At 46.2% G+C, this 23,141-nt stretch overlaps 1 protein-coding gene across 1 annotated transcript in view; it reads right to left on the bottom strand.

Annotated features, from left to right (window-relative positions):
* The window catches only part of LOC131208662 (dopamine receptor 1-like), a 70,069-nt gene that overhangs the window by 5,694 nt on the left and 41,234 nt on the right, over window positions 1-23,141 (bottom strand). The window contains exons 2-4 of the mRNA XM_058201474.1: window positions 6,558-6,738; window positions 6,230-6,409; window positions 6,041-6,170 (exon numbers count right to left, since the gene is read on the bottom strand). Coding sequence (XP_058057457.1) covers window positions 6,041-6,170; window positions 6,230-6,409; window positions 6,558-6,738 — 491 coding nt within the window. The remainder of the gene's footprint in view (window positions 1-6,040; window positions 6,171-6,229; window positions 6,410-6,557; window positions 6,739-23,141) is intronic.

Raw genomic sequence — 23,141 nt, 5'->3', positions numbered from 1 at the left:
CTTTCGTAACCGCACTTTAATTCAGGCTCGTGCAGTAAAATGTTGCCCCGAAGTGCGCCGCGTTACACTTAAATGTTGGTTTAAGCGAGGCTGAAGTGGCCGCGCAATAGGTTTACAAAATGTGACCCGAATTGAACCCACTCTTAGCCCGAAGGGCTTCATTTTATTTCGCTCCTTCTAATGTAAATAAGCTACCCGCGAGCCGAACCGAGGCCCGAGATAGGCAAACGCCGCCGGACCCCCGGGATCGGCATCCCTTTGGGGCTCGTTTCCGGCTCACTCGAACGATAAATAGGTTCAGTGAAGTGAGCAAAATTCAATGGCACATTTATAAATCAATTAACCATTGTTTATCGATTGTCGGGAAAGGATAGCGCTGGCGTGTGGCCTGTGACCGAGCGGGACCGGCTGGTGAGGGCTTACCACCACCACCACCACTACCAGCGCACCGATAAACGATCATCGATCGATATGCTTAAAACGGGTGGCTGGCATGATGGACACGGTTTCCGCCGGGCGCCAAAGTGCCACGAGCGTGTGGATATTAAAAATAGAAAGTTCCACAACATCTCATGCATGACGCCAGCGGATGACGCTGCTCAACGATGATGATGATGGTGCGGATGGGCAAGGATGGCGAGGATGGCCACTGGTGGGTGGGCTGAACCCGGCGAAACGTTGGGTCCTTTTTCCGATTAGAATGCTGTGCTGGCAGTGCGGAAGGAAGGTGTTTGTATTTACGATCGCCCGTCGTCCTTATGACCCGAGTGCGGCCCCGATGTAGGGGTGGGTGGGTGCCCAGCTTCGCTCCGGATGTTGGCCCATGCGAGCTGAAGTCAAGCAAGCCGCTGCTGCAAGGACGAGCAAGATTGTCGTAAGCCAAAACCACGGAAACCCGTCCGTTTGGTGGTGTGTGCAGCGTCATGCAAAGTGTGAACGTCGGTCAGGGAAGATGGCCACATCAATGTGCTGCTGCTGCCAACTTTGAAACGGCTCAATTGGGTGCCACGGTTCGGGTGGCCACTGCAGCCGGATACCCCGGTGTTTCGGTGGCCAGGCCTAGAAGTAAACCACGTCACGGTAGCAAGTTGCAAGTAATGCCCAAATCACTGGCACTGGCTCAGTTACGGGAAGAGAAGATTTGGTTAGCGAAACTGATGTTTCTATCCTATAATAACTACCTTATAATGTCGGTCAATCAGTTCCTATTCTGAAGGAAAATGGAGTTGGAAATGACTGAACCTGAATTTCGGAAACGACATTTCGGTAAACATTTCACAACGATCATAACGATCATTTGCTCGTTAGTCGCTGATTTCAAGGTGATGCAATTGTTAAGGAACGCACATTGATTTTAATGGAAAAATGTTCTTCAAGATAAAAAGCCTGTCATCCGCAATTCAGAGTCGGGCTCGGGCAACGACGCAACCGTTGCTTAGAACGACCCTGTCTCCTGGAAACACCGGTGAAAATATGATTGTTGCCAATCGTACTCAACAATTTGAAAAAAAAGGCAGCTGATTTGTGTAAATTATTAAAAGTCACTGTATTCACTCTTTGCCATAGAACTGAGAGCCACGTTTTCTTATACCTGTCTCAAACACTTTCAATTACTTCACTTTCTAATACGGTTTCAATAAAACCTATCGGTTTTTGAATCGAATTCGAATTCGGATTTAAGTTCAGCGTTATACCGTTTAAATTTTAAATAGTATTTTCACAAATGAGTTTTAAAGGCTCACATTTTATACGTTTTCGGAGTTTTATGAACATTTTGGGAATCTCTTTAGGGCAATTCACAGCAAGCATATCGGCTCACCATCGACGGTACAGCACAACCGACTGTTTGAAGCTGTCCGAATTAAATTTTGCCGTTGCTTGTGTCCTTAGGAACCGCCCAAAGCACAGTCATACGTTACACAGCAAACGAGTAAGCAGCGGGTACTATTTCTGGGCTTACAAACTACAAAAAGATGGCTCCCAAAGAGAAATCACATCAAAAAGTACCAGTGACGCTAGAAAATATACAGATTCGATGCAATATTCGAAATGGAACAGTTCTTGTGCACTGCAAAAGTTTGTGTTCCTTGCAAACGTGCAGTTGGCAAAGGAGTTCCCGCCCGATTTATCTACCGTCGAGAAGAAGAGGCACCTTCGTAGAGTGGATTATTTTCTAGCGCCCAAGTTAAACATGATTGAGGAAGTTATTGTCAAAAAGTCGTCCTTGTACGGCAGCAGCAACTTCAGCATCAAAGCTGTTTGTCCAACGATGAAACTAGATGCATCGAGAGCAAACATGTCCGCTCGACGAGCAAACGGCGTCGGAAGGCAGTCGAGTCGAGAGCACTCCGGTGTCTGACTTTCAGCGAACTCGGCTACCAGGCGCAACCTTTAACCGGACCTCTTTGACTCTACGAGACGAGCTTTTTGTTCCGCCTTGAACGTACCAGGAAGTAACAAGTTTCGTAAGCTGTCCAAAATGGCAAAAAAACCCACCAACTTTTGTGGCCGATCATTTTGCGTGCTTTAACCGAATCTTTTCCCATCAACGGATTGGGTGCACTGGTTGACTCGAAACAACGAGCCCGACACATTGTTGGTGTAACACATCTACGCGAACTGTGTGAGGACTACGATAATCTCTCCGGAAACCAGTGCGAAGTTTCCAAAAAGGGCAAAAGGGTACATGCTGTCAACTGTCAGGAAAAGTAACATCCTCCCTGATCCTTGGGTTTACCACGCCCGCCGCAAGGCACCGAAGGCGCTAAACAAGTGTTAAACAAGGCACGATTACCTTTCGGCGGTGGGCTCATGATTAATTGTGTTCGACAGCGCCCAGGGAGCCCAAGGGGAGAGCCACCATCACCGGGCGAACTGCTCTTGTCGATACGTGATGTAAAAACACAAATTTCACCACCAATTCAAGGGACCGATGAGGGGAACAAGTTGTGAGGCCACAAAGTTTAGCGAACTTCGGTACGGCCGGTTCGATAGGTTTTCCAGGCTTCGAGGCAATAGCCCGAATTATGGGATTCTTTAAATTTGATGCATTTTCACAACCACGCCATGGGTTCGATTGGTAAAATTAATTTGTCGGCAGATTCAAGTTTGGCGCAAGATTTAAACTGACTCAATGGCCCTTGACGGCCAGCCCCTGTGGCGGCTGGATATCATCGTCCTTCCTGCCGGTGGCTGCTTCGGCGAATTCTTTTCACCTCGCATTGCCTGGTCTGTTTGTGGGTTTTTAATTCCTGAAGGAGGAAGTTTTAATTAATTCAATTGTTTTCCGCACACTTTCGGGCGGGATGGCCATGGTCGGCCATCCTCTCGGCTCCTGGGGCTGCCCGAATAGTGACTGCCGGCTGGTGCAGTGTTTTACTTCAACTGTCGTACATAGCCCGGCTAACTAGCCAGCCATCAAGCCAATTTAGCCTCGATCCTGTGGTCCGTGAGAACGAGTTCAGACGAACTAAGGACGAAACGATACGCGTGTTGGTTTCGCTTCACAATTCTTTGAGTTCACAAAGCCAGCGACAAAAGATTGGACTTTCCTGGAACTAGTTGGTTGCGTTTGCGTGCTTTCGACCCATTGGCTGCCGGTGCTGGTGAGGATCAAAAGTTTCCGACCGGTGGTATTGTTATTGTGTGTCACTTTTTGTCGGCAAACAACTGCATTGGGAGGCCCCTTTGGTTCGTCGGAGGACCGAGAGCTACCAAACAGTGGGGGGTTATCCAGTTGGCTGGTCTCCAGGGTTGAGAGTGGGAATTACGGAACAGACGGAGCCCCACAGTTTTGTTTTAATTCCTTTTAACCAGAGGACATATCAGACGAAAGTTGCTAAATGCAATTTGAAAGTTACTCGAGTCGATCTTACGCTTCATTTGCGATACCAATTTTAAGGTCCGTTCACTACTTTCTCACACGTCCACACATTCTTCGTTCGAACCGTTTGGGTGTCCTCTCCGAGAATCCCAATTAACATTTTGCTTCACCGCTGTCATCCGAGGACGTTTCACTTATTTCACTTCCAATTATGGATTTTCCAATCTTCTATCATTTTATTGCCAGGGAGTGTTTTGCCATTAAAAGCGTCACCCCGAGGCACCGCGATTTTTTCACTACCCTTTCTTTGCTAACTTTCCACTTAACCCTACCGAAGTTTTCTAATAACCCCATCTTCATAAAAAAGTTTCTTCATTACCACATACATTTCACCGTTACTTAGCAGAAGAATTAATTGAAACAAGCCCATACACAAGCACGCACACAGGACGTAACGCAACGGCCAGGCGAATAGGGAAGCTTTAAAAAGCAGATAAACTTTTGTGACGCAACACCAGCGCGGATAAAAATGTGATTCCCGGTACACATTAAAGCACACATCAAAAATATGTAATGATCCTTTGTGGCGGACGAGCTTTGGGTTAACGAAAATAACGAATAGCAACGCCGCGCCGGCGACTGCCACGCGCGAAAGGTACGGTAATCTGCCCTGCCAACGTAAATCCCACGGTCCGGCAGCAGGATGGTGCACTTTTTGCCTTCCGGAGCACGTGGCCCGGCAAAAACTGGCGCCAAATACACAAAATGAAACCGATCGCGCCGGCCTTTGTTGGCCGACTACTTCCGAACTCCGCAGGGGGTTCCGTTGGAAAATGAGGCCAAGGCCGTAAGCCTTTTAAGCCTAACAGTAGAAAACGAGTTAATGTTTATATTTAAATTTCGATTATTTTTGCGTTCGTCCAAACGCCACCCAAAATTCTCATTGGCACAATATTTATGAACATTTTAAAAAATATTATAATTTGTAACAAAATTCGTCGGGCAGTGGCACAATGTACGGGTGCATGAAAACACTCAGCTGTGCACACAATAGGAGCGGGGTCGTAACTTCGGTTTGATAATGGTTCATGTGTCTTTTTACAGTGCCATTATTTATGCAAATTAAAATGATTTCACCGGAACTCCGGGTCGGGATGCCGAGCGCAGGACACAGAAGTCTGCCGTCTGCTGGGTGTTACCACGACCGCCTGATAGACTGCCGGGGTGGGATTGATCAAAACACGAACAAAGAAAAATGACAACACACGGTCCCAAAACCCGGGATGTTGTACCGAGTAGGGCGGTGAGTTCGTCGTACGTCGTTCGCCTTGTTTAATGTACTGGCCTCATGTGGACGCCGTTGTTTTCGGTTTTTTTTCACCATTCTTCCTGCAGCCAACATTAACATTTCCATTTTCTGTAAGCAGCTCTTTGCTGATGAATGAATCCGAGATAAAACCAACAGAACCCAGTAACAGTGGCCCCCTTACTGTAGATGTTGACGCTCCCCACTAAGCTCCCCAAAGTAAACGGCGTGGTGGCCGTGTGTGTGCTAATGTGGCACGGTCCCACCGGCTAACCTCAGGGGTGGGAGCCAGGATTGCTTCAATCACGGCGCTCCCGGCCGTCCCCTTGGTGGCGCCGTGGTCAAGAAGGATAAACACTTTCGGGCCGGGCTAATCCAATCAATGTTGGATCGGCTCCGGATTATCAGGCCGATCGCCGAAGCTTCTGGGAAGTCGGGCTGGACCCGTGTGCCTGCGATGCTATGCAAATGAGACATTAGTCTGCCCAGTGCAACCCAGCCACGGGCGTTGGGTGCACATTTGTGGCAGGCCAAGTAGGCAAACAACCTAACCAGGGTCCTAACCGGTCCTCGGACTACGACGCTGTAGTGTCGGCCTTTTTTTTTTCTCACGTCAGTTTTGTCACTTTAAGTGAGACATTCAACCGATTGCTGTGGCCCTAACTGGGTTTGTTGGCTTGTTTCGGTCTATTATGCGGCTGACGGGTGGTTCTGAGTTGGGTACCTATCGGTCGAATGTTTGTAGACCTTTTTCACCGGCCTCAGGACTCTCTTGAGGACACTACGACAAGGTGACTGTGTATCCGCTGGGTGAGGTTTCAATTACTCGTACGCAAGGATGTTGTCCCTTTTTTGGGTGGCCGCGAAAATCAGTCGATGGACAATGGAAAAGAAAAGCTCAAGTGGCCTACCGTAACGGGTCTTTGATGTGTATGTATCGATCCAGCGAGATGGCGCACAGGTTCAGGATGGAAGCGGTCGAACACATCACATCGAACGCGACCCAGGTGTCACAGAACTGGGCCCCGAATATCCAGTAGCCTGTGAAGTGGAACCAAATTTAGCCAAAACCCCCGGGAGTGACTGCGGTCGCGGCTTACCGAGCAGATCGTTGACACCGGCGAACGTCATTACGAGCGATGCAACGAACAGGTCGGCGATGGCCAGCGATGCCAGGAACAGGTTGCCGATGCGCCGCAAGCTCCGCTCGGTGTAGATGGCTATGCACACCAGGATGTTACCCGCTACCGAGAGAAATATCACAATCGAAAGGAATACGCCTGCGTGTGCGGGGGAAGGAAGAAGAAGAAGCAGAAGCGGTACCATAAGGCTCTGTGGTTTGGGACCTCCTGCCGCCTGTCACAAGACAGATTGCCGAGACGGAGGTCCCGCGCGGGGAATACCGTCGCCGAGCGCCGTCGTACTTACCAAGAAACGACATCGACAGGGGCGACAGAACATCAACATCGTCATCATCGGTGTCCTCTCCGGCGCCCCCGGCACCGAGGCCGGGCCCGCTGGCACCTCCGGGCACTCGCCCGCTGCCATCGCCGCTGCCGTCGGTTTGGTTCACCGAGGTTAGGTTACCGATCGCCGACGCAGACACAACCTGAAAATGAAATGGGCGCGGACCAGGCGCGTTCGTAAGTGAGAAGTGACAAGATCTGCCGATAAACAAAGGTAAACCGTCGTGCTTATGCTACTTTACGGAGCCCCAGCGCCAGCGGAACTTCATCAATATTTATAACCGATGCGCGATGCTGCGCTGGGTGGGCCATCCATCCACCCGTAGGACATACCTAGTTTGTTGATGGGTCGTGCGGGGCTTATGATTATTATGTTTTGTGGTGCTGTTTTCATTCCGTGGCCGTCAGCCAAGGTGCTAGGATACCAGGGTGCACGGATTTTTTTATGCGAAATTAATATCCTGATTACATATTCAGGCGTCGCATTTCAATTTAACGTGCCCAGGTCGGGAGTTTGCATCACGCGAATGACGACACGTGAATCCTCGCGCAGGCATGTTCCGATTTGTTGTTCGTGCGCTAAATGTTAAACCGTTTCCAAGTCTATTCCTTGAGAATTGGACTGTTAAAGGGATGGTTCGACCTGCCAATTAGGACCTTTCCGTTTTCCTTTTTTGGCAACATTACCTTGTATTGACAACAGGTAAATGATTTTAGGTCGAAATGAAATTTAATTGAGGTAGCAACCGATCTATGAAAGGCTTTCCATATCAACTTTTGTGCCAGAAAATGACGTTTTGCCGGGATTATTGTTTTTCTTGAAAAATACTTGAAAAATAAAGAGCGTTGGAGGACTCTAAAAACGGACTTTCTGATGGGACAGGAAGGATAAGCTTTTAAAACCTGATGAAAACGTTAATTCAGGTTGCTGCTGACGACAAATGATCAATTTGAACCATGCATTGATTGATAAACGACCAAACTGCCGTTTCTTCTTTCCGAAATGGAGGCGCCAGGTGAAACTGAATGGCGTCTCCATAAACCCCAATGCAAAACTGGTTCAGGACACTATCATATCTCTTGATTGGGAGCTGCTATTCCCCGCCTTCCGAATATCATTCATTTTAATCGATGGGACACACATTGGCTGAGTATCACTTCGTTACCTACGAGGAAGGCGAATTCGGATGACTAATTAGTTTACTTGAAAAGACGAAGAGTTCTTTCGTCTGGGATTCCACGATTTAGCAGAGAGAAAGGAGAAATTTGGAGCTAGCGATGGCACATACTTTAAGTAAAATAGTACTTTGATTTGATTTTTTTGAATACAGTCCGATTCTCAAGGAATACCTGCTGCTACACTCCATTTCCCATTTCGATGTTCCAAATTTGTGGAAATTGCGTCGTGCATGTCGAACTGTTATTGTCAACCCCTGGGGGTCGCATGGAGTACCCGTAAGCCTTCTAAGCACTACCCGATAAACACTTACAGCAAACGAGGTGCGATGCGTCAATTGAAAATGGAATGGAGTGCAGTTCGGTGTGAAAAATAACTCGCCCCGATAGCTCGATCCCCGGTTCCGGTTCAGGGACGTCAATAAGGACCGGTGCGCGCGATGTGTAAATCTTTCAGGACACGTGTGCATTATTGGCAAGTAAAAGTGTGGATGATAAAACAAAAAAAAACAAAACAATGGAGGAAGAAAACGCAGATCTTATTCGCATTCGCATCCCCTAGACCGACCACACTTCATAGCAATTCAGGAGTGGCGTTTCTTCACTCGAGCCCGGGGGATTGCGCCACGGATAAAGCTGTCAGCAGAGAGCGAGTGTGTTCGATTGAAAATGTTTTCCAATCCGAAGGCGCGTCCTCTACCTTTGTGACGGATGCTGGACTATGTTGGTGACACTTTACTAACTCGTGTCCCACGTGTGACAGTGAAAAAGAAAGGGCTGAAGGGCTATCTGGTTCGAGAGTTCGTACACACACATACACAAAAAGGGGGAAGTCGAAAAACAAAAAATCGCACAACTCAATCAGGGGCCACAGTGGATTGTGTCCCTCGGGTGCACGACAATGGAACGGGAAATGTGTTGAAGGTAAAGTATTTGATATGGCTGATTGGAGGACGTCAATCGAAAGAACGGTTTTCTGTTAAGATTGAGTGGCTGTGACTGTGGGCAGAATCAGAACGACTGAAAACGGTATACTACCTTGCCGGGGGAGCGCGCATTATATCTGCGATGCATTAGTGGAGACCCGCAAATGGTACGCGAATTGGTACGCCGATTAGAGTTAAAAAAGTTCAACCAATAAATACATAGGTTTTATTTCTATTAAATTCCAATCCCAACTGGCGAGAGAAGAGTGGCTCTTTTCGTTACAAAACATCAACATATATAAAAGAAAGTCATGTGAGTCACGTACGTAACATAATTCATAACTAAAGAACGAGTAAACCAATGTGGCTGAAAATTGGTACGGAGGTAGCTTAGAACACAAGGAAGGCTTTAGAATATCTTTTAATTATATTCCGACCGCGTCACAATGAATGTGCACAATGATTTTTCTTCATACTGAGACGAGACAGTGTCCGTGCAACGACTCGGTTGGCAATCAGAAATCGACGAGCGAAAGATAGAGATCAACAAGTAGATAATTTTCGACGTGGTGCTGATTTGAATGTCCGATCAGTGGTTGTGCCCGAAGAAGAAGCTGATTTGTATCGAGCGGCGTTTCGATATGATTGCAAAGCTAAGTACAGCAAACATAACAGCGTTGGCATTTGACCAATGAACGTTCGTTGCAACAAATGCGACGCATTGCAAATTTTCCGGAGAAACGGCCGAATTGTGCTGCCTTAGTGTTAAAGTTAAATTGCCATTACTGACTCCGCCACCAGAACCTTTCATTGCTTTGTGGCGAAACACCAGAATCACGTCATTTTCTTGAAAACATTCGAAATTACAATGGCTGTTTCTAAATGACGTCGTTTGGGGCAAAAATTATCAATGAGCGAGGATTTAATCCGACATTGAAGGTATTTATTTATTTATTTTTTAAATACTAACACACAGTATAGTGGAAGAATAACTTATTATAGTTATTCCTACGTATCATGTTTCTTCGTCTTCTTATTGGGCAACAATCGCTGAGCAGTCTTAGCCTGAAGCAGAGACAATGTTAATGTCTGATGCTTTCTGTAAGGGTTTGTTTTTACGGACGGGGTTGTTGGTCCCGCGTCATACCGGACGCCGGAATGGAGAATCAAAACCATGGCCAGCTGCGGACAACTGGTCCCGGGATTCGAACTAAGGCCAGCTGCGTGACATCGACGAGCGTTACCAAGTGCTCTATCACCGGGGGCCCATTACCTTTGGGGCGGAACAAAGTTCGCCGGGTCTGCTGGTTGTTTATAAACTGCACGCTGATGGATGTCACAAAAGTAAGCAAATTTGGAGCTGGAAATTACACGACCCCCCCGGGTCAGTCTAGAGGATATTATTGTTTTTTTTTTATGCGTGAAGCTTTGATGTTGCACCACTGGATCTGGCCCTGGCAGCAGAATGACAAACGGGCGGAACTCATTTAGTGGATGTAATGAAATCCTGAAATCCACCCGGCGAAAGTGCCTAGCAATGGCTGGCGAGACGGTGAGCACTTTGTATCCTTCGTAGCCGGAAACGATTTCGGGCCGCCCGCGTGCGAACCGGATGCGGCGTGCCAACGAAAATACCGAAACAGAGAGAGCGAGAGAGTGAGAAACACCATGTTCCGCAGCATCTGGTCCAGAGTCCAGACCAGGCCAGGCGGTCGGCCGTGGTGTCACAACGGGTGGTGTGTAATCTCGCCCGCCCGGAAGCAGATGTCAAAATGTGCAGCCAAACTGCGTCAAAAGAGCCCATTTTATTGAATTTGCTGCCCGTTTCGTTCGTTGCCAGCTCGACGCTCCTTTCTTCACACCGTGCTCCTGAACCCCTAGAGCCCTCCGTAGCCGTCTCGGGCATTATCACACCCGTAAGAAACGGCCGCAAAGGTTCTTCCACTATCGCTAGGTTCGCTTGAATGCTGCTGAAACCGCTCGGATCACTGAACACAGCTTTAAAACGTTTCCCAGTCACTCTGGCATTCTTCATATTCGAACAGAACAGTTTTTTGTAGTTTTCGACAAACCCGTCTGCAGCCCAACGGAAAGAAAGCACCATGCGCCTCCATCCAGGGTTCTTTTCCGATGGTGGTCTCCCTAATGATCGCTACCATCCCAACTGCCGGATGGCTGGAAAGTTACGCTGAACAGTCGCCTCTTTCAAATTACACAGCCCCTACAGCTGATCCGGACACGCTCCGCCAACAGGCCGTCGAGCGCCACGCACGTGAGGGCGATAAAATTAAATTCATCACATCACAACAGGAAGCCGTACGAGTGTGTGAAGTGCAAGTGCAGAGTCGATTACAGCTGCACACACGTCGGCTCCGTTCAGCTAGCATGCACTTCTTGCGCATCGCCCATCCACCATCATTACCCCCATCGCTGCATGGAATCCCAATATTACGGAGTTCTCACGGGTTGCATTGTCCTGGGGGTGGGATTTTTTTTGCACGCTCGCCGCGCACATAATGCAATGAAAGCTCACCCAGGCCCATCGACTGGACACCGTGGGGTGCCGTGCATTCTTCGGAGATTCGTGATGTCCGCGGCGCACAATGTGATGCGGTTGCACCGGGTATTAGCTCATTGTGTTCCCGATCAGACGGACGACCACCGATCGGTTCGACGGTTCACTGGAATCGATCGCCCTGGCGGTAGTGCTTTCGGTGCAACGGCGGCTAAATTCCCGCTTGATGGGCAGTACGTGCACGTCAGTGAATGGAATGCTCCGCGTAGTGCTTCGCTGACGCCACAGCTAGCAGCTACCATTGCACAAAATGCAGACATAAATTTGCGGCCGTTCATACATTGTTGATGTTGTGAAAATTACGGTTCACCGGGCTGGTGCGATGTTGCATTATTAGCACCACGTTTCGTAACACCCCTAACGTGATTCGTGGCCAGTGCTTTTCGGTGATGAGCGGTGCTCGCGAGTGGTTATCAATCAAACGCTGTCCAAATTTCATTCCAATATTTCAAACGCTTCTCGGGCTCGGAAGAAAATGTTAAACAACCGCAACATAGGCCGGTGGCCACTAGTGTTTGTATGCCAGCTTACCGCGTAGAGAAAGTAATCCATGAAGAATGGCCCGCACTGTCAACCGCTACGGCTCGAATCACGTCATTTTTGGAACCTCGAACAACCATCGACTTGCTCACGTTCGCAATAATCTTGCAAAACACTGATGGAACTCACTACGTGAAGCACATTTAGCGAGCGAGTCGCCTACACATACCGGAACTTAACGACACGGGAAAAAACCACTCCAAATCGGATGCGCTTCCTTCCGGATTCGCGGCAACGCAGCACGGCACGGCACGGCACGGCAATCGCGAACGTGATTCCGGCAGAAACTGATCTTTATCTTCGGCGCGGTTCAAGGGTATTCGCACCATTATTGTGTTCGGCCGCCCAACGGAAAGATGGTCATCCGCCCGGTGACGGCACACTGGAGTCCCTTTCGCCCGGTGCCATGCTCCTTGATATGAGCAATCAGCCGTTCTCGCGGCTGACGAAAGACGCTGGCGAAACATGAGCCCCTAGCCCCGGCACGCGAAGGTATCGAGCGTACGAATTCGCTTCAATTGGAAAAGTAGATTGCGTTTGAGCCCCTTGTGCTCAATTGAATAAGCGGGGACTATCATTACGATCCGGGGCACCATAACGGGCGGGTGGGCCCCCCCGAACCGGTAGCGCTGGGTTTACTTCCTTGAATGGGAAGCACCGGAGACAAAGAAGTGGGTACCATGTGTGTGGAAGGGTGTGCAGAAACATGGGTACGTCGATACCGGCTGGCTGGCCAGGTATGTCCTGGCGTTCGATTCGTTCCTTCGCTGAGACGGCCACTAGACATCGAGCACGGAACGTAGTTTCGATTTGAATGGTTACGATACATCACTCGTTCCGTGTAATTATTTCAAGAGTTCCCTGGAAAGCGAACCGGCCTGTGTTTTAACCGGAACTCGATTACGGTGCCGGGCGGTAGCCATTTCAATGAAACGTAAGTATCATTCAATTTTGCGGATCATCTTCGATTGCAAAGTTTGAATTTCCATTGCAATCAATAATGCAAATAGCCGTGATGCAGTGTAATTACGGTTCGAATACGATTAAGCCGGTCGGATCGATTGTACCTTGTACCCAAAGAGAATGGCACTCGGAGTCGGCCTTTTTTGTAAAAAAAATCAAACAGTAGTAACAGTGATACATTCGAACATTCGAACATTCTATACCCAGTTGAAACATTCTCATAAATTTGTTAAATTTTATTGCGCGTTGCGTGCGCTGTACTTTAGAAGTCACCCTTTAGTACAGGGTGGTCAAGGAAGCGTTCTCTTTTTCATTTGGTTATAAAGCGAAAATGGGTTAATATTTCTCGATGCTTGAACATTTATTTAAAAGGTAGATTCACCAATCACCACCAAGCACATTTCATTGAAGCTCATTTCCCCATCGGTGGCTATGTCAATAAGCAGCATGGTGGTTCGGAAACCACACATAACGTGCAAGAAAAGCCAATGCACTCACAACGAGTGACTGTTTGATGCGGATTTTTGCTGTTTGGTTTTTCGGCGAAATTGAGAACGTGGACGGCGTTTGGTTTGAATAGGACGGCGCTACGTGCCATACAGCGACAGCCACAATCGATATTTATGTTATCCGAACAAACCAGTAACTATTGACAACTTCAAGACCCAAATTCAAGTTGCTATTGCCGAAATAGGACCAGATTCAATCGAAAATGTATTCAAAAATAGATCGACCGAATGGGCCACTGCCAAGTTAGCCATGGCGGACATTTGGCCTAAATTGTTTTTCTTTAAAAAAATTGAAGAATCAACCTTTCAAATAAATGTTCAAGCATGTAAATGTATTTTTGTTTTATAACCAAACGAAAAAGAGACCGCTTATTTGATCACCCTGTATCATATATTCATAATAAAACCAACGAATATTGTACACCTATTGTTGAACCGCAGATTTATGGGAAGCTACCTTGGCACTCCACGGGTAATCCCGCTTACTTAGTATGCTGTTGGCAAGTCTAGTCTAGTGTCGTGGTCGCATCGATTGACTCGTTCGGAAATTCGATATTGATCCACCCCGTACCAGTTCCGTTGTTGTTGTTGTGCGGTGCGGTGCTAGCACAGGTAGTGTTATGTTTTGCTTCCCGCGGCGCAAACTTTTTCTCACGTAAACAACGTTTCCGTGGTGCTTGCCCCTTTCGCTCAATCTCTCAAGCCGTCGCGGAAGAGTTGAGGTACAGACAAGCGTGTCTCCGCACGCCCGGACCTGGTTGTTGACGTATGGTTTGACTTTCGATTTCCTATTCCGGTCCCGTCAATAATGGCTTTTTTCCTGAACAAATATTATTCTGGCTCTCGACGTTCGCTCGGTTAAGCGCGCCCGAAACGGTCCCACCAGGCACGTGCAGGGTAGATAATGATTTCCGGTAATCGATACTTAACCCGCGTTGAGTGGTGGTGTGTGGCTTGTCGTGGTGGTCGCTCCTATGTTGCGACCCAAGCGGCCGTTCTTCGTTCAATGGCGCACGGCGCACCGCAAGTACATGATTGAAGACACGAACGCGTTATCAATTGCATCAAATTGAATTTGAGTGTCACAACTGGCTGCTTCACGCGGGGTACGACCACCGTGGACGACAATGGCCAACAAAGAATTAGTATGCAGCCCGCCGGTCGTCACAGTTCAATTAAATTAACGTTAAACTCCTATTAAGGCGACGCATTTCAAAGTGCTCAATTTGTTTCCCAAACGCACCTGTAAATAAAACTTTTCATCATTATCACGATAATGGAATTATTTGTAAAACCGAGCATTCTTAGAACTTCTGTTATGCCGAATCCGTATCCATTTGTAGCAACATTGAAACATTTCGTTGTCTTCTTTTCTATGTTTAAACAAACACTCCGTCTCCAGAGCCAATCACGTGGGCTAGAACCCATCAGAATGTTTAGAATGATTATTTTGTTTTCTCCACATTTCCCTGGCGATCGCTTTTAACCTTCACCAGTGTAAACACATTTGGTTTCCACCATTACGGGTGGATGGGACGCGTACAAACGAACCCTTTCGAGGGGCCTGGAATCGGTTTGGCTCACCTCGGCCACGCTCGAACAGGCCTTAATTAAACGGCTCAGGCCCGAATGGAGCAATGTCAGCAATTTATCGCATGAGCATCCAAAGCTTCGCAAGCTTGCGACCTGTTAAAATTATGCGCTCGACGCAAAACGTTAATTTTGCTCGAATTCGCTATCGAAAACGTCGCTACACAATAACGCACAGTATGTAAAAGAGAAACAATAAAGTTGATACACTATTATTTGGGTGTGATGTGTATCCGTGTTTTGGTAGTTGTTTTGTTGTTTTGCATGTGCAGCAAATTTACATTTTGATCTAGTTCATGTGGGGCACATTTGGCATCCCTGAAAACAACTCAAACACAATAAAAATCTCTCCCAAAGGATTGATAAACAAGGCCACAAATGTACCCACCGACTCCCAGCGTAGCAAGATTCACATCGTTCAGTGCGCGACAGGATCCCGACAAATTGTGCGTACGGGGCTACGGGAGCTGGCAACCGGATGTGCCCATAATTCCCGAGGTTGTCGGAACATAAGTTTATCGCTGCTGTTCTGGCACATTCTGGATATAAAACGAGGAAATAAAAATAAAATCGGCATCGAATGAATTGCTGCACGGCAGCATCCATACAGGGTCGGATCCCAGCCGTGCTGTCGAGATTTATTCCCGGTCCGTCCGCCCGGTGCGACTTCTATCCCGGAGGATAAACATCTGTGTTGTTGTTAACAGACGCCGCCAAGGGACTCACTTTGCTCCACAGAAGCAGGCTCCTGTGATTCATGTTTCGCTTTAGGGCTCCCTGCTCGGCGTGGAACATGGATAGGCTTCCATGGAAATTAAATTCAGCAAAGCATGCTCTGCATTAGAACGCTAGGTTTAACATGTTGGTTTGTGTAGGAGAGTAAAGAGAGCGAAGCGGTGACTGTTAAGTATTTTAAAACTGATAGAGTAAGCACATTTAATTCACCAGAGTGCGCCGAGGTGCTTAGGTCAGTGAAAATATGGGAAAAGTAATTATTCACCGGTGGCTCACCGAATGTCTTTAGCCTGATATCCATAGAACGCTGTCAATCTGCAACAACGTGACGACAAGCCTGCCTGCTTCCAGGAATAGCCCCGGGTCGCGCTCAGGCCAAATTGAGCGCGCCAAAGATCGTGCAAACAACATGCTTCTACAACGTCGTTGCAAGTTGTTAGCTTTTCCACCCCTGGGCCTGGCTTGCGCCACGGCGACCGGAAGGGGCGGTAGGAAATTAATTGCTCGGATTATTATTAAGAATTATAATCTGCGCCGTTCGTTAGCGACGATGGGCGAACGGGGTCGGTACGGCGAGCTGGAGTTGGAGTGGTGGTGAGTAGTGCGGTAGTATCGATGCCGGCCCACGGAGAAAATGAGCGGTGGTTAAAATTCAACCGTCACAGTTAATTGAGAAAGTTTGTCCGACAAGATTTGTACAGCAAAAATCAACGTCTCTATCATTGGGATATCGTTATTGGCACGTCGGGAGCGAATGGATGGCTTCCGTTTGAGGAAACCTCGTCGGACAGTTCTCGCCGTGCCGGGTCGAAGGTCGCGAAGCAGATGCGTCAAGTGAGTAAGCGGCGAAGAGTTTGCTCTTGATGAGTGTTGTTGTTTGTTGTCTATTTACGGTCTTCCAGCGGAAGAACGGATCCGTATCTTACCAACGAGCTGAAGTGTTCGCTCCAATATTATGGATGTGCTAATAATGAATGAAAATTGCTTAAACCGTCCTGGCAATTAATATTTCTCCCAATAACTTGTAAGAGATTTTGGTTAATTACAGATGGAATCTAATGAAGGCATTTATCATAAAAGTTCTCATTTCCTGTGTTTTCTTTTTAGAGGAATAAAATAACGTAACCAGTGGTACATTGAAACGGTACGAAAAAAGATGAACTGAATAAAATACGATACGATTGTTGTATTATTTTGAAGGACAGGATCGTAAGTACAAAAATCTTCAGTAGCTAGTGCAAAAAAGACAACGAAAGATTTTATGAAATACGAACAGGAAAAACTATTTTTAGTCAATCTACAACCAAAGGAAAACATTACATAAGATGTATAAATGATATTTTCGTTGTCTTTAGGGATCATTGATACACATGAAAAATTTTGCCCATCCACATCTAGAACCGATAACATTGCCATACAGCGTGGTTTTGTCATGGAACCCTTTCTACAGTCCCAAGTTATTATTGTCATCCAGATCCAAACCCAATTTATCCATATTGTTTTGATTAATTCAAGTAATTCTTTTCAATTGATTGGAGTCTTTACAGATACTTTAAGGTTCATAAGTGGTCACATGTTCTCATTGGTTGGCACTCAAGTCACGTTTCTGACAATGATGGAAATAGCCCCAAAAAAATCACCATAACCATCCCCGAGGTACTGAATGACTACTTGTGCCTTGTGGATTGCTGTTGTAGGGTGAAATTTTCACCAATAAGATTTTCAGACTCATAAATGTTTTATTTTCTTTTTTTCCAATTTTGGCTTAGTTTCTAGTCACCTCGTCCACGAAACAGCAAAAACTTGTAAGTTTAATGAAAACATTGCATCCCAAATCCCAAAACCCAAACTTCATAGAGCAGGAAAGTTCAGCTTCTCGTGAAGGTACTTGAGTCATAAGAACAATTTGTCAGTCCCGAGCATCTTTTCTCACAATAAGGGCTCAAACGATGGCGATACTATCATCCTTTGTTTCAATTGGCCTTATTTGCGGAAATTCCAAGAAAAAAATCATCAGATTTGCCTGCACTCTGTAGACTATATCAAATGACATGGGCGAAAAGAGAGATCTTTACCTGCTGATTTTAGTTTTTGCCGAAAGCTTTGAGTTGATTGAAAAGGATTCGTGGAGGAGATATGCACTATATGTTTATCAACTCGTTTGGTGTTGATTTCTTGTGCCCAAGAGCTTTATGAGACGACCTTTAATACGACTTTCGTTTTCGTAACCCTTAATTATTTAACCAATTGCTGCTTCACTTTGGTCGAATATTTTTGCAATAATAATATTAGCAATAATGGTAGCCGCTAAAACTCGTATAAATGACCATTCGGCGTTCTTCATCGGTTAGTTTACAATATTTCGAGGTTTTTACTATCTTACAAACGGAGAAATAGTATACCGTCTTGTTAATTATTCACAGTGCGAATTTTTTGAATATTATACCACACAAAAACACATTATTATTACTAATTATTAACTAATCTACTTCAGTTCCGTTAATACCGAGCAAAACTAAGGAAGTTGGTGTGAAAAACTGAGAACTTTAAGTTTACAATTTCAAATTAAATTATGTTCGTGACGCTCAAATTAACCGATTGATGCAAATGGCCGTCAGCAAGATTATATCAAAATGTTTCTTAAACATCACAATGTTGTTCTTAGTACCTTAAACTAACGTTCAATGTCCACACAAGATGTCAAAAACAATAGATATAAAAAAATTACAATTTATTTGAATGATCAGTTGCTAAACTTTTTTGCGATAGCCACTGTATTTGTTTAAACGTATTTGAAGCTCACTAACGTTTCTTTAGATTGATTTGAATTGTATGGCAAACCCATTGAGGCTTCTCAAGCCGCAATCCGCCCAAATCATTCCACAAGACTTCGGTGTAATCCCCGCATATTACCTCTTTCGCCACTCTTTCGTAACGGTGGAATGTAATTAATGATTACCATGCTTACGGAACGTTTGCATTGTTACATTACGAAGTTCATCGAACTCCCTCACATGAATGCGGCCTGTCTAGTGTAATGCCACATCATTGTTCGCCGTAATGCGTGTGTATACACTGCCCGAGTATGTAACAATACAGTTCCATTAGGGACCATTCTGACAATGTCCTTTTCAAAAGAACTAGTGAGTGGGAGGACGAAGAAAGAAACCCGACCGTTTCTACCGAGCCTTTCGCTTGCTTCGGCAATTACAAATGTACGATGCGAGTTCCAAATCCATTCCGAGGCCCAGTGCCGACCACATGGTGAGGTACCTGAGGAACCTGGAACCTGCAGGTAGGACCCCGACGTCTTAAGAAAGGGGAGTGTATTTGCAAAACAAACACACATGCTCTATCTATCTGACCACCCTGGCAAACAATCGTCGAACATGTTTCATTCAACGGCCTCGGTTTCATTGGATGCCCACGGTCTCTATCGTCAGACCGCTGACTGGGCTGCTTTTGGCTTCTACGTCCATCGTTCGGCAGTGAACGTCAACCACTTTCGGTGTTTTCGGGATTGAGCGATTGTTATAGGCGATGTCGGTGATTGGCTTATGATTGGAAAATGTTTTCGCTGCTGTTGGCAACACGTTGTCAACAAGAACCGCTCGGAAGCTCGGAGATATCATAAAAGGATGGTTGCTTTTTCTTCTAAACAGATTGAAAACTCCTCGGAATGGAATCTATTCGTATAGCATAAGTTGAAACACTTTTCCATCAAGTTGTGCACTGGTTTTTTAACCTTCTAATTGAGGTAGGATAAGAAACTTAGTAACTTATCTACAATCAGTTTTGAAATGGTTGTAGCATAACATAGTAAGACTCGTTATTTAGCATTAGAGGCAATCATTGTGTAGACCACACAGCAATTCTTATTAAATACGAATCTGAGAAGATGTCATCCCCGTCATGGTTCAAGCATGATTTATCTCCATTAGCCAGCGTTCGTGAAACAGCAATAATAAGGGAGCGGGCCTGTTTCTATTGAGTGATTTAACGAAGAAAATTGTCTCGTAATTCGTTTACTTCGTTTGACTGTTGCCGTTGTATTCGTTGACTGTTGCGCCTGAACATGTAATTGGCGTGAAGACCTCTCATATTGACACTCAGTCACGAGAATGGTCAGTGTTTCGTTACTGAAGTAGCTAAGTGTTTCTTAGAACAAATGTATTGATACCGTGTGCTATTATCATCATAAAACACTCCATATTACGAAGAGCAAATAACGCCGTGGGGATGTGCCGCGTTTAGCGCAAGCTATCGCCAGGGATGTCATATGAACGTCGGCTCATGTTTGTTCAAAAATAAGGTTCAAAGGTGGTTCATAGAAAATCTGATACACGGAGCAGCAGCGTTGGGCATGAGTGGCATTGCGTGTCCAGACGGTGAAAGCGTGGAAATGGCGTGTGTGCAGATAGTTAGTTGGTTATGAATCGACAGCATGGATCGATCCGATCGCTGCTTGAATTATTTCGTTTACCGTTACCGGGACCGTCCTCAACCTGGGCGGAAAACATCGAAGCACGTTTTATGTCATCCTCTAAGCAAAGACAGCAAGGCCGTAGCAAGTTCCGCTCGATTGGAACCCAGTTGGGTTGAGTACAGTATTCGGCTCGTTAGTGATTCCAGGAATTGGTCACACGAGTATTAAGTGGCGTAAATGACAAGAAACACTACAAAGGTTCACTTAACACCGTTAAAAATTTTAGAAAATTGTAAAAGCACAAGCTAATCAATTTTAATACGAATCTTTTTAAGCAGCTGTAAGCTAGTGATTATTTTTACTTAAATACCTTAGCATCATCGAGAGTTAGATTGAGGTTTATTATTAAACGAAAATCTCTTTACTCTTGTAACGACTTTTATGCGGCAACATATATTTGATGAAACTGCATGGCTTTTAGAAACGTTCATCCATTGCCCCAACGAAGCTTACAGCATTCGCTCCGTGCGCTACGCTCACCGAAAGCCCGATAAAGACTGATGTCGGCCTTCGATTACGATTCAATTTGTTGGATTATATGAAATGACAATCTGCTTTTAAGCTCCAGTCCGATAAACCCTGTCCAGATCAAATCCATTTTACAAAGGATTAGAAAAGTCAATGCTGGGCTACCGATAGAAAATAGGACACCTCTATGGTCAGCTGGTCCGGGCTTGCGATGGAATAACTCAATTGAAATTCACCGCGCGTTAATCTTATTTCGACATCAAAAGTTTCAAAATCGATACTAATGAGGTTACAGTCACGGGATGGCTTTGGTGAATTGAATTAGGCGATGAGATTAGCAAGGTGTTTCGAAGCGAACCAATTTTATTGAGCCTTGGGTCTAGTCGTTAAGGAAACATCCATCTCCAGGAGTGTGTGAAGTCAGCATTGAATACCAAAAAAAGGATATAAAGTTGCACATGAACTTTGTTTAGATACGTGAGCTGTACGTTAGCATAGAATGAGGTTAAGGAAGTTCCCATCTTGACCGATGGTGAGAATGCATGATTTTAAAAGCTTCAAAAAATGAAACAATTTATTTACGCTTTTCGAACATCGAATTTGTGACGGCAAATGGAAACGATCTGAACTGATAGCCGAACCGTTTAACACCGATGCACTTGGGAGTGTACACGTAAACCGCCTTCGAATTAGCACCGCGCACGGTGCTGTTCCCGGCGCTGTGGAGAACTGTAGCGTTTACTTTTGATTTTCGCTATTTCCGTGTGTTAAGCAGCCATTCCCGGGCAGAAATGGGCTGCAAACAGCGCAGCACCACCATAATTGGATTTTCTAAGATGGAACAGCATTTTTCTTGCAACGCTGAGCACTGCGGTGTGCAACCCAGTCTTCCGTTTCCGTAAACGGTTTGTTTTCCACTGCGGTCCGTAGTCGTCGTCGTCGGCGATAGATTGAGCAAGAAAAATATTACGCCCGAGAAAATCACGTTCTGCCCGGTTCCCGGTGCAGTTGATCCTTTGGCAAAATAGTGGCGCAAGAATGTTGCACTTCTGTACGCTGCCAGCAGTCGCGTCCGCGTAGCAGTTCCGTGCATTTGAAAATGAAAATCCCTCAACCAACCCGGGAGCCAGGTCGGATCGACTTGTGGGGGTCGTACGATGGGCAGCAGTGTGGCTGAAAGCGTGCAATTGTATTCACTTGAGCGAAATATGAACCACTGAGGAGGCGAATGCGAAACAAGCAACATAACGTGAATATTTATTGCCCCCGCGGTACGTGGGGCTTGCCTTTGACGTGTTTACGTCGCTGGTTGAACTCTCAGATCCTCGTCACGGATCCTCGTTCCAAGGATAAAAGAGGTATTACGAAGCAACATTTGTTCCTTTGCTTCTTCGCTCGTGGTTTGGTGTATCTTTTCGGAACCACGCGAGGAAACTGCAAGATGATCAATCTCATGCAGAACGGCCAACTACAAAGCCCGAGCCAAACGTGGACGTCGTGGCGAGAAGCAGCCTTTTTCCGTTACCAACGGACTCTGGGAGCGTCGTAAATTTTATCAGTCATCACAAAGTCTCGACCGTTTCGCGTAAACCCACGTGACAGAAGGGAGATCCTTAAAGCACCTTCGGTCGCACATCAGCAGCCGGGAAATCATAAAAATCCACCCGGCCACAAACATTGGCCCGTCCCCGTCGATGGTATAAAGTTTCGACAACAAAGCTAATCATAATTAATTGATCGTTTGATAGGTTGCACAGGGATCGTAAAGTTTTTGGGCCACCATCAGCCACCCGGTGGTCGGTGTCGGTGCTGACGAACCAGCGAACAGGAAAGTGAAATTTTGCGGACATCCGCGGGTGTTTAAGTGACAATCTGCTCTCGTCGGCAAAGTTCGTCGACGAACTGTGAAAATCACAGTCAGCGGCGTTTTTTTTTTCAGGAGACTGCTGGGGAAGCAATTTATTGAGCGCCACAGTGTCTGGCGCGGGAAAAGCAGGTCACTCGTGCGTGGAAATCAGCACGGGACGCCTTAATTAATGGTATCGATTTCCAGCAGAGTCCCGATACATCGGACCGGGGCAACCTGAAGACCAGGCCAAATCAACCAGGAGAGCCGAAAAAATCAATCCCAAACGATCGGTCATCGATTTCGGTGCCCCATCAATATCAATTAACATAAACGGCGATACCAAACGGGCATGGCAGTCGACAATTTGTAAACATTAACCACAAGGTAAAGGCCAGATTTATGACATCGACACCGACCAATCACCACAGCGTACCGGACACCATAGGTTTGGCTTGTGGTGTAACACATCGATCATCTTCGCAAGTAAATTGCACCATCAGCTGCAGAAGCAGCGTCGCCACCAACCTACAGTTGATGGCGAAAATAACCTTAGCTCCTGAACAGCAATAATCAAGTTTTATGAAAATTAAGGAATGAAAAGGAAGGTTGTATCATATTAAAGCTTTTGGTCGCAAGAAATCATCACTAAAACAAGTTAAATCACGTATTCTTAATATCTCCTTCGCAAACCATTTTCAATTTGCCTTATATATTGGCCAAAACCGAAAA

This window comes from Anopheles bellator, chromosome 2, assembly GCF_943735745.2.
Source record: "Anopheles bellator chromosome 2, idAnoBellAS_SP24_06.2, whole genome shotgun sequence".
NCBI lineage: Eukaryota > Metazoa > Arthropoda > Insecta > Diptera > Culicidae > Anopheles > Anopheles bellator.
The sequence above is the reverse complement of the archived record's forward strand: the minus strand, read 5'-3'. Positions and strand labels throughout refer to the sequence as shown.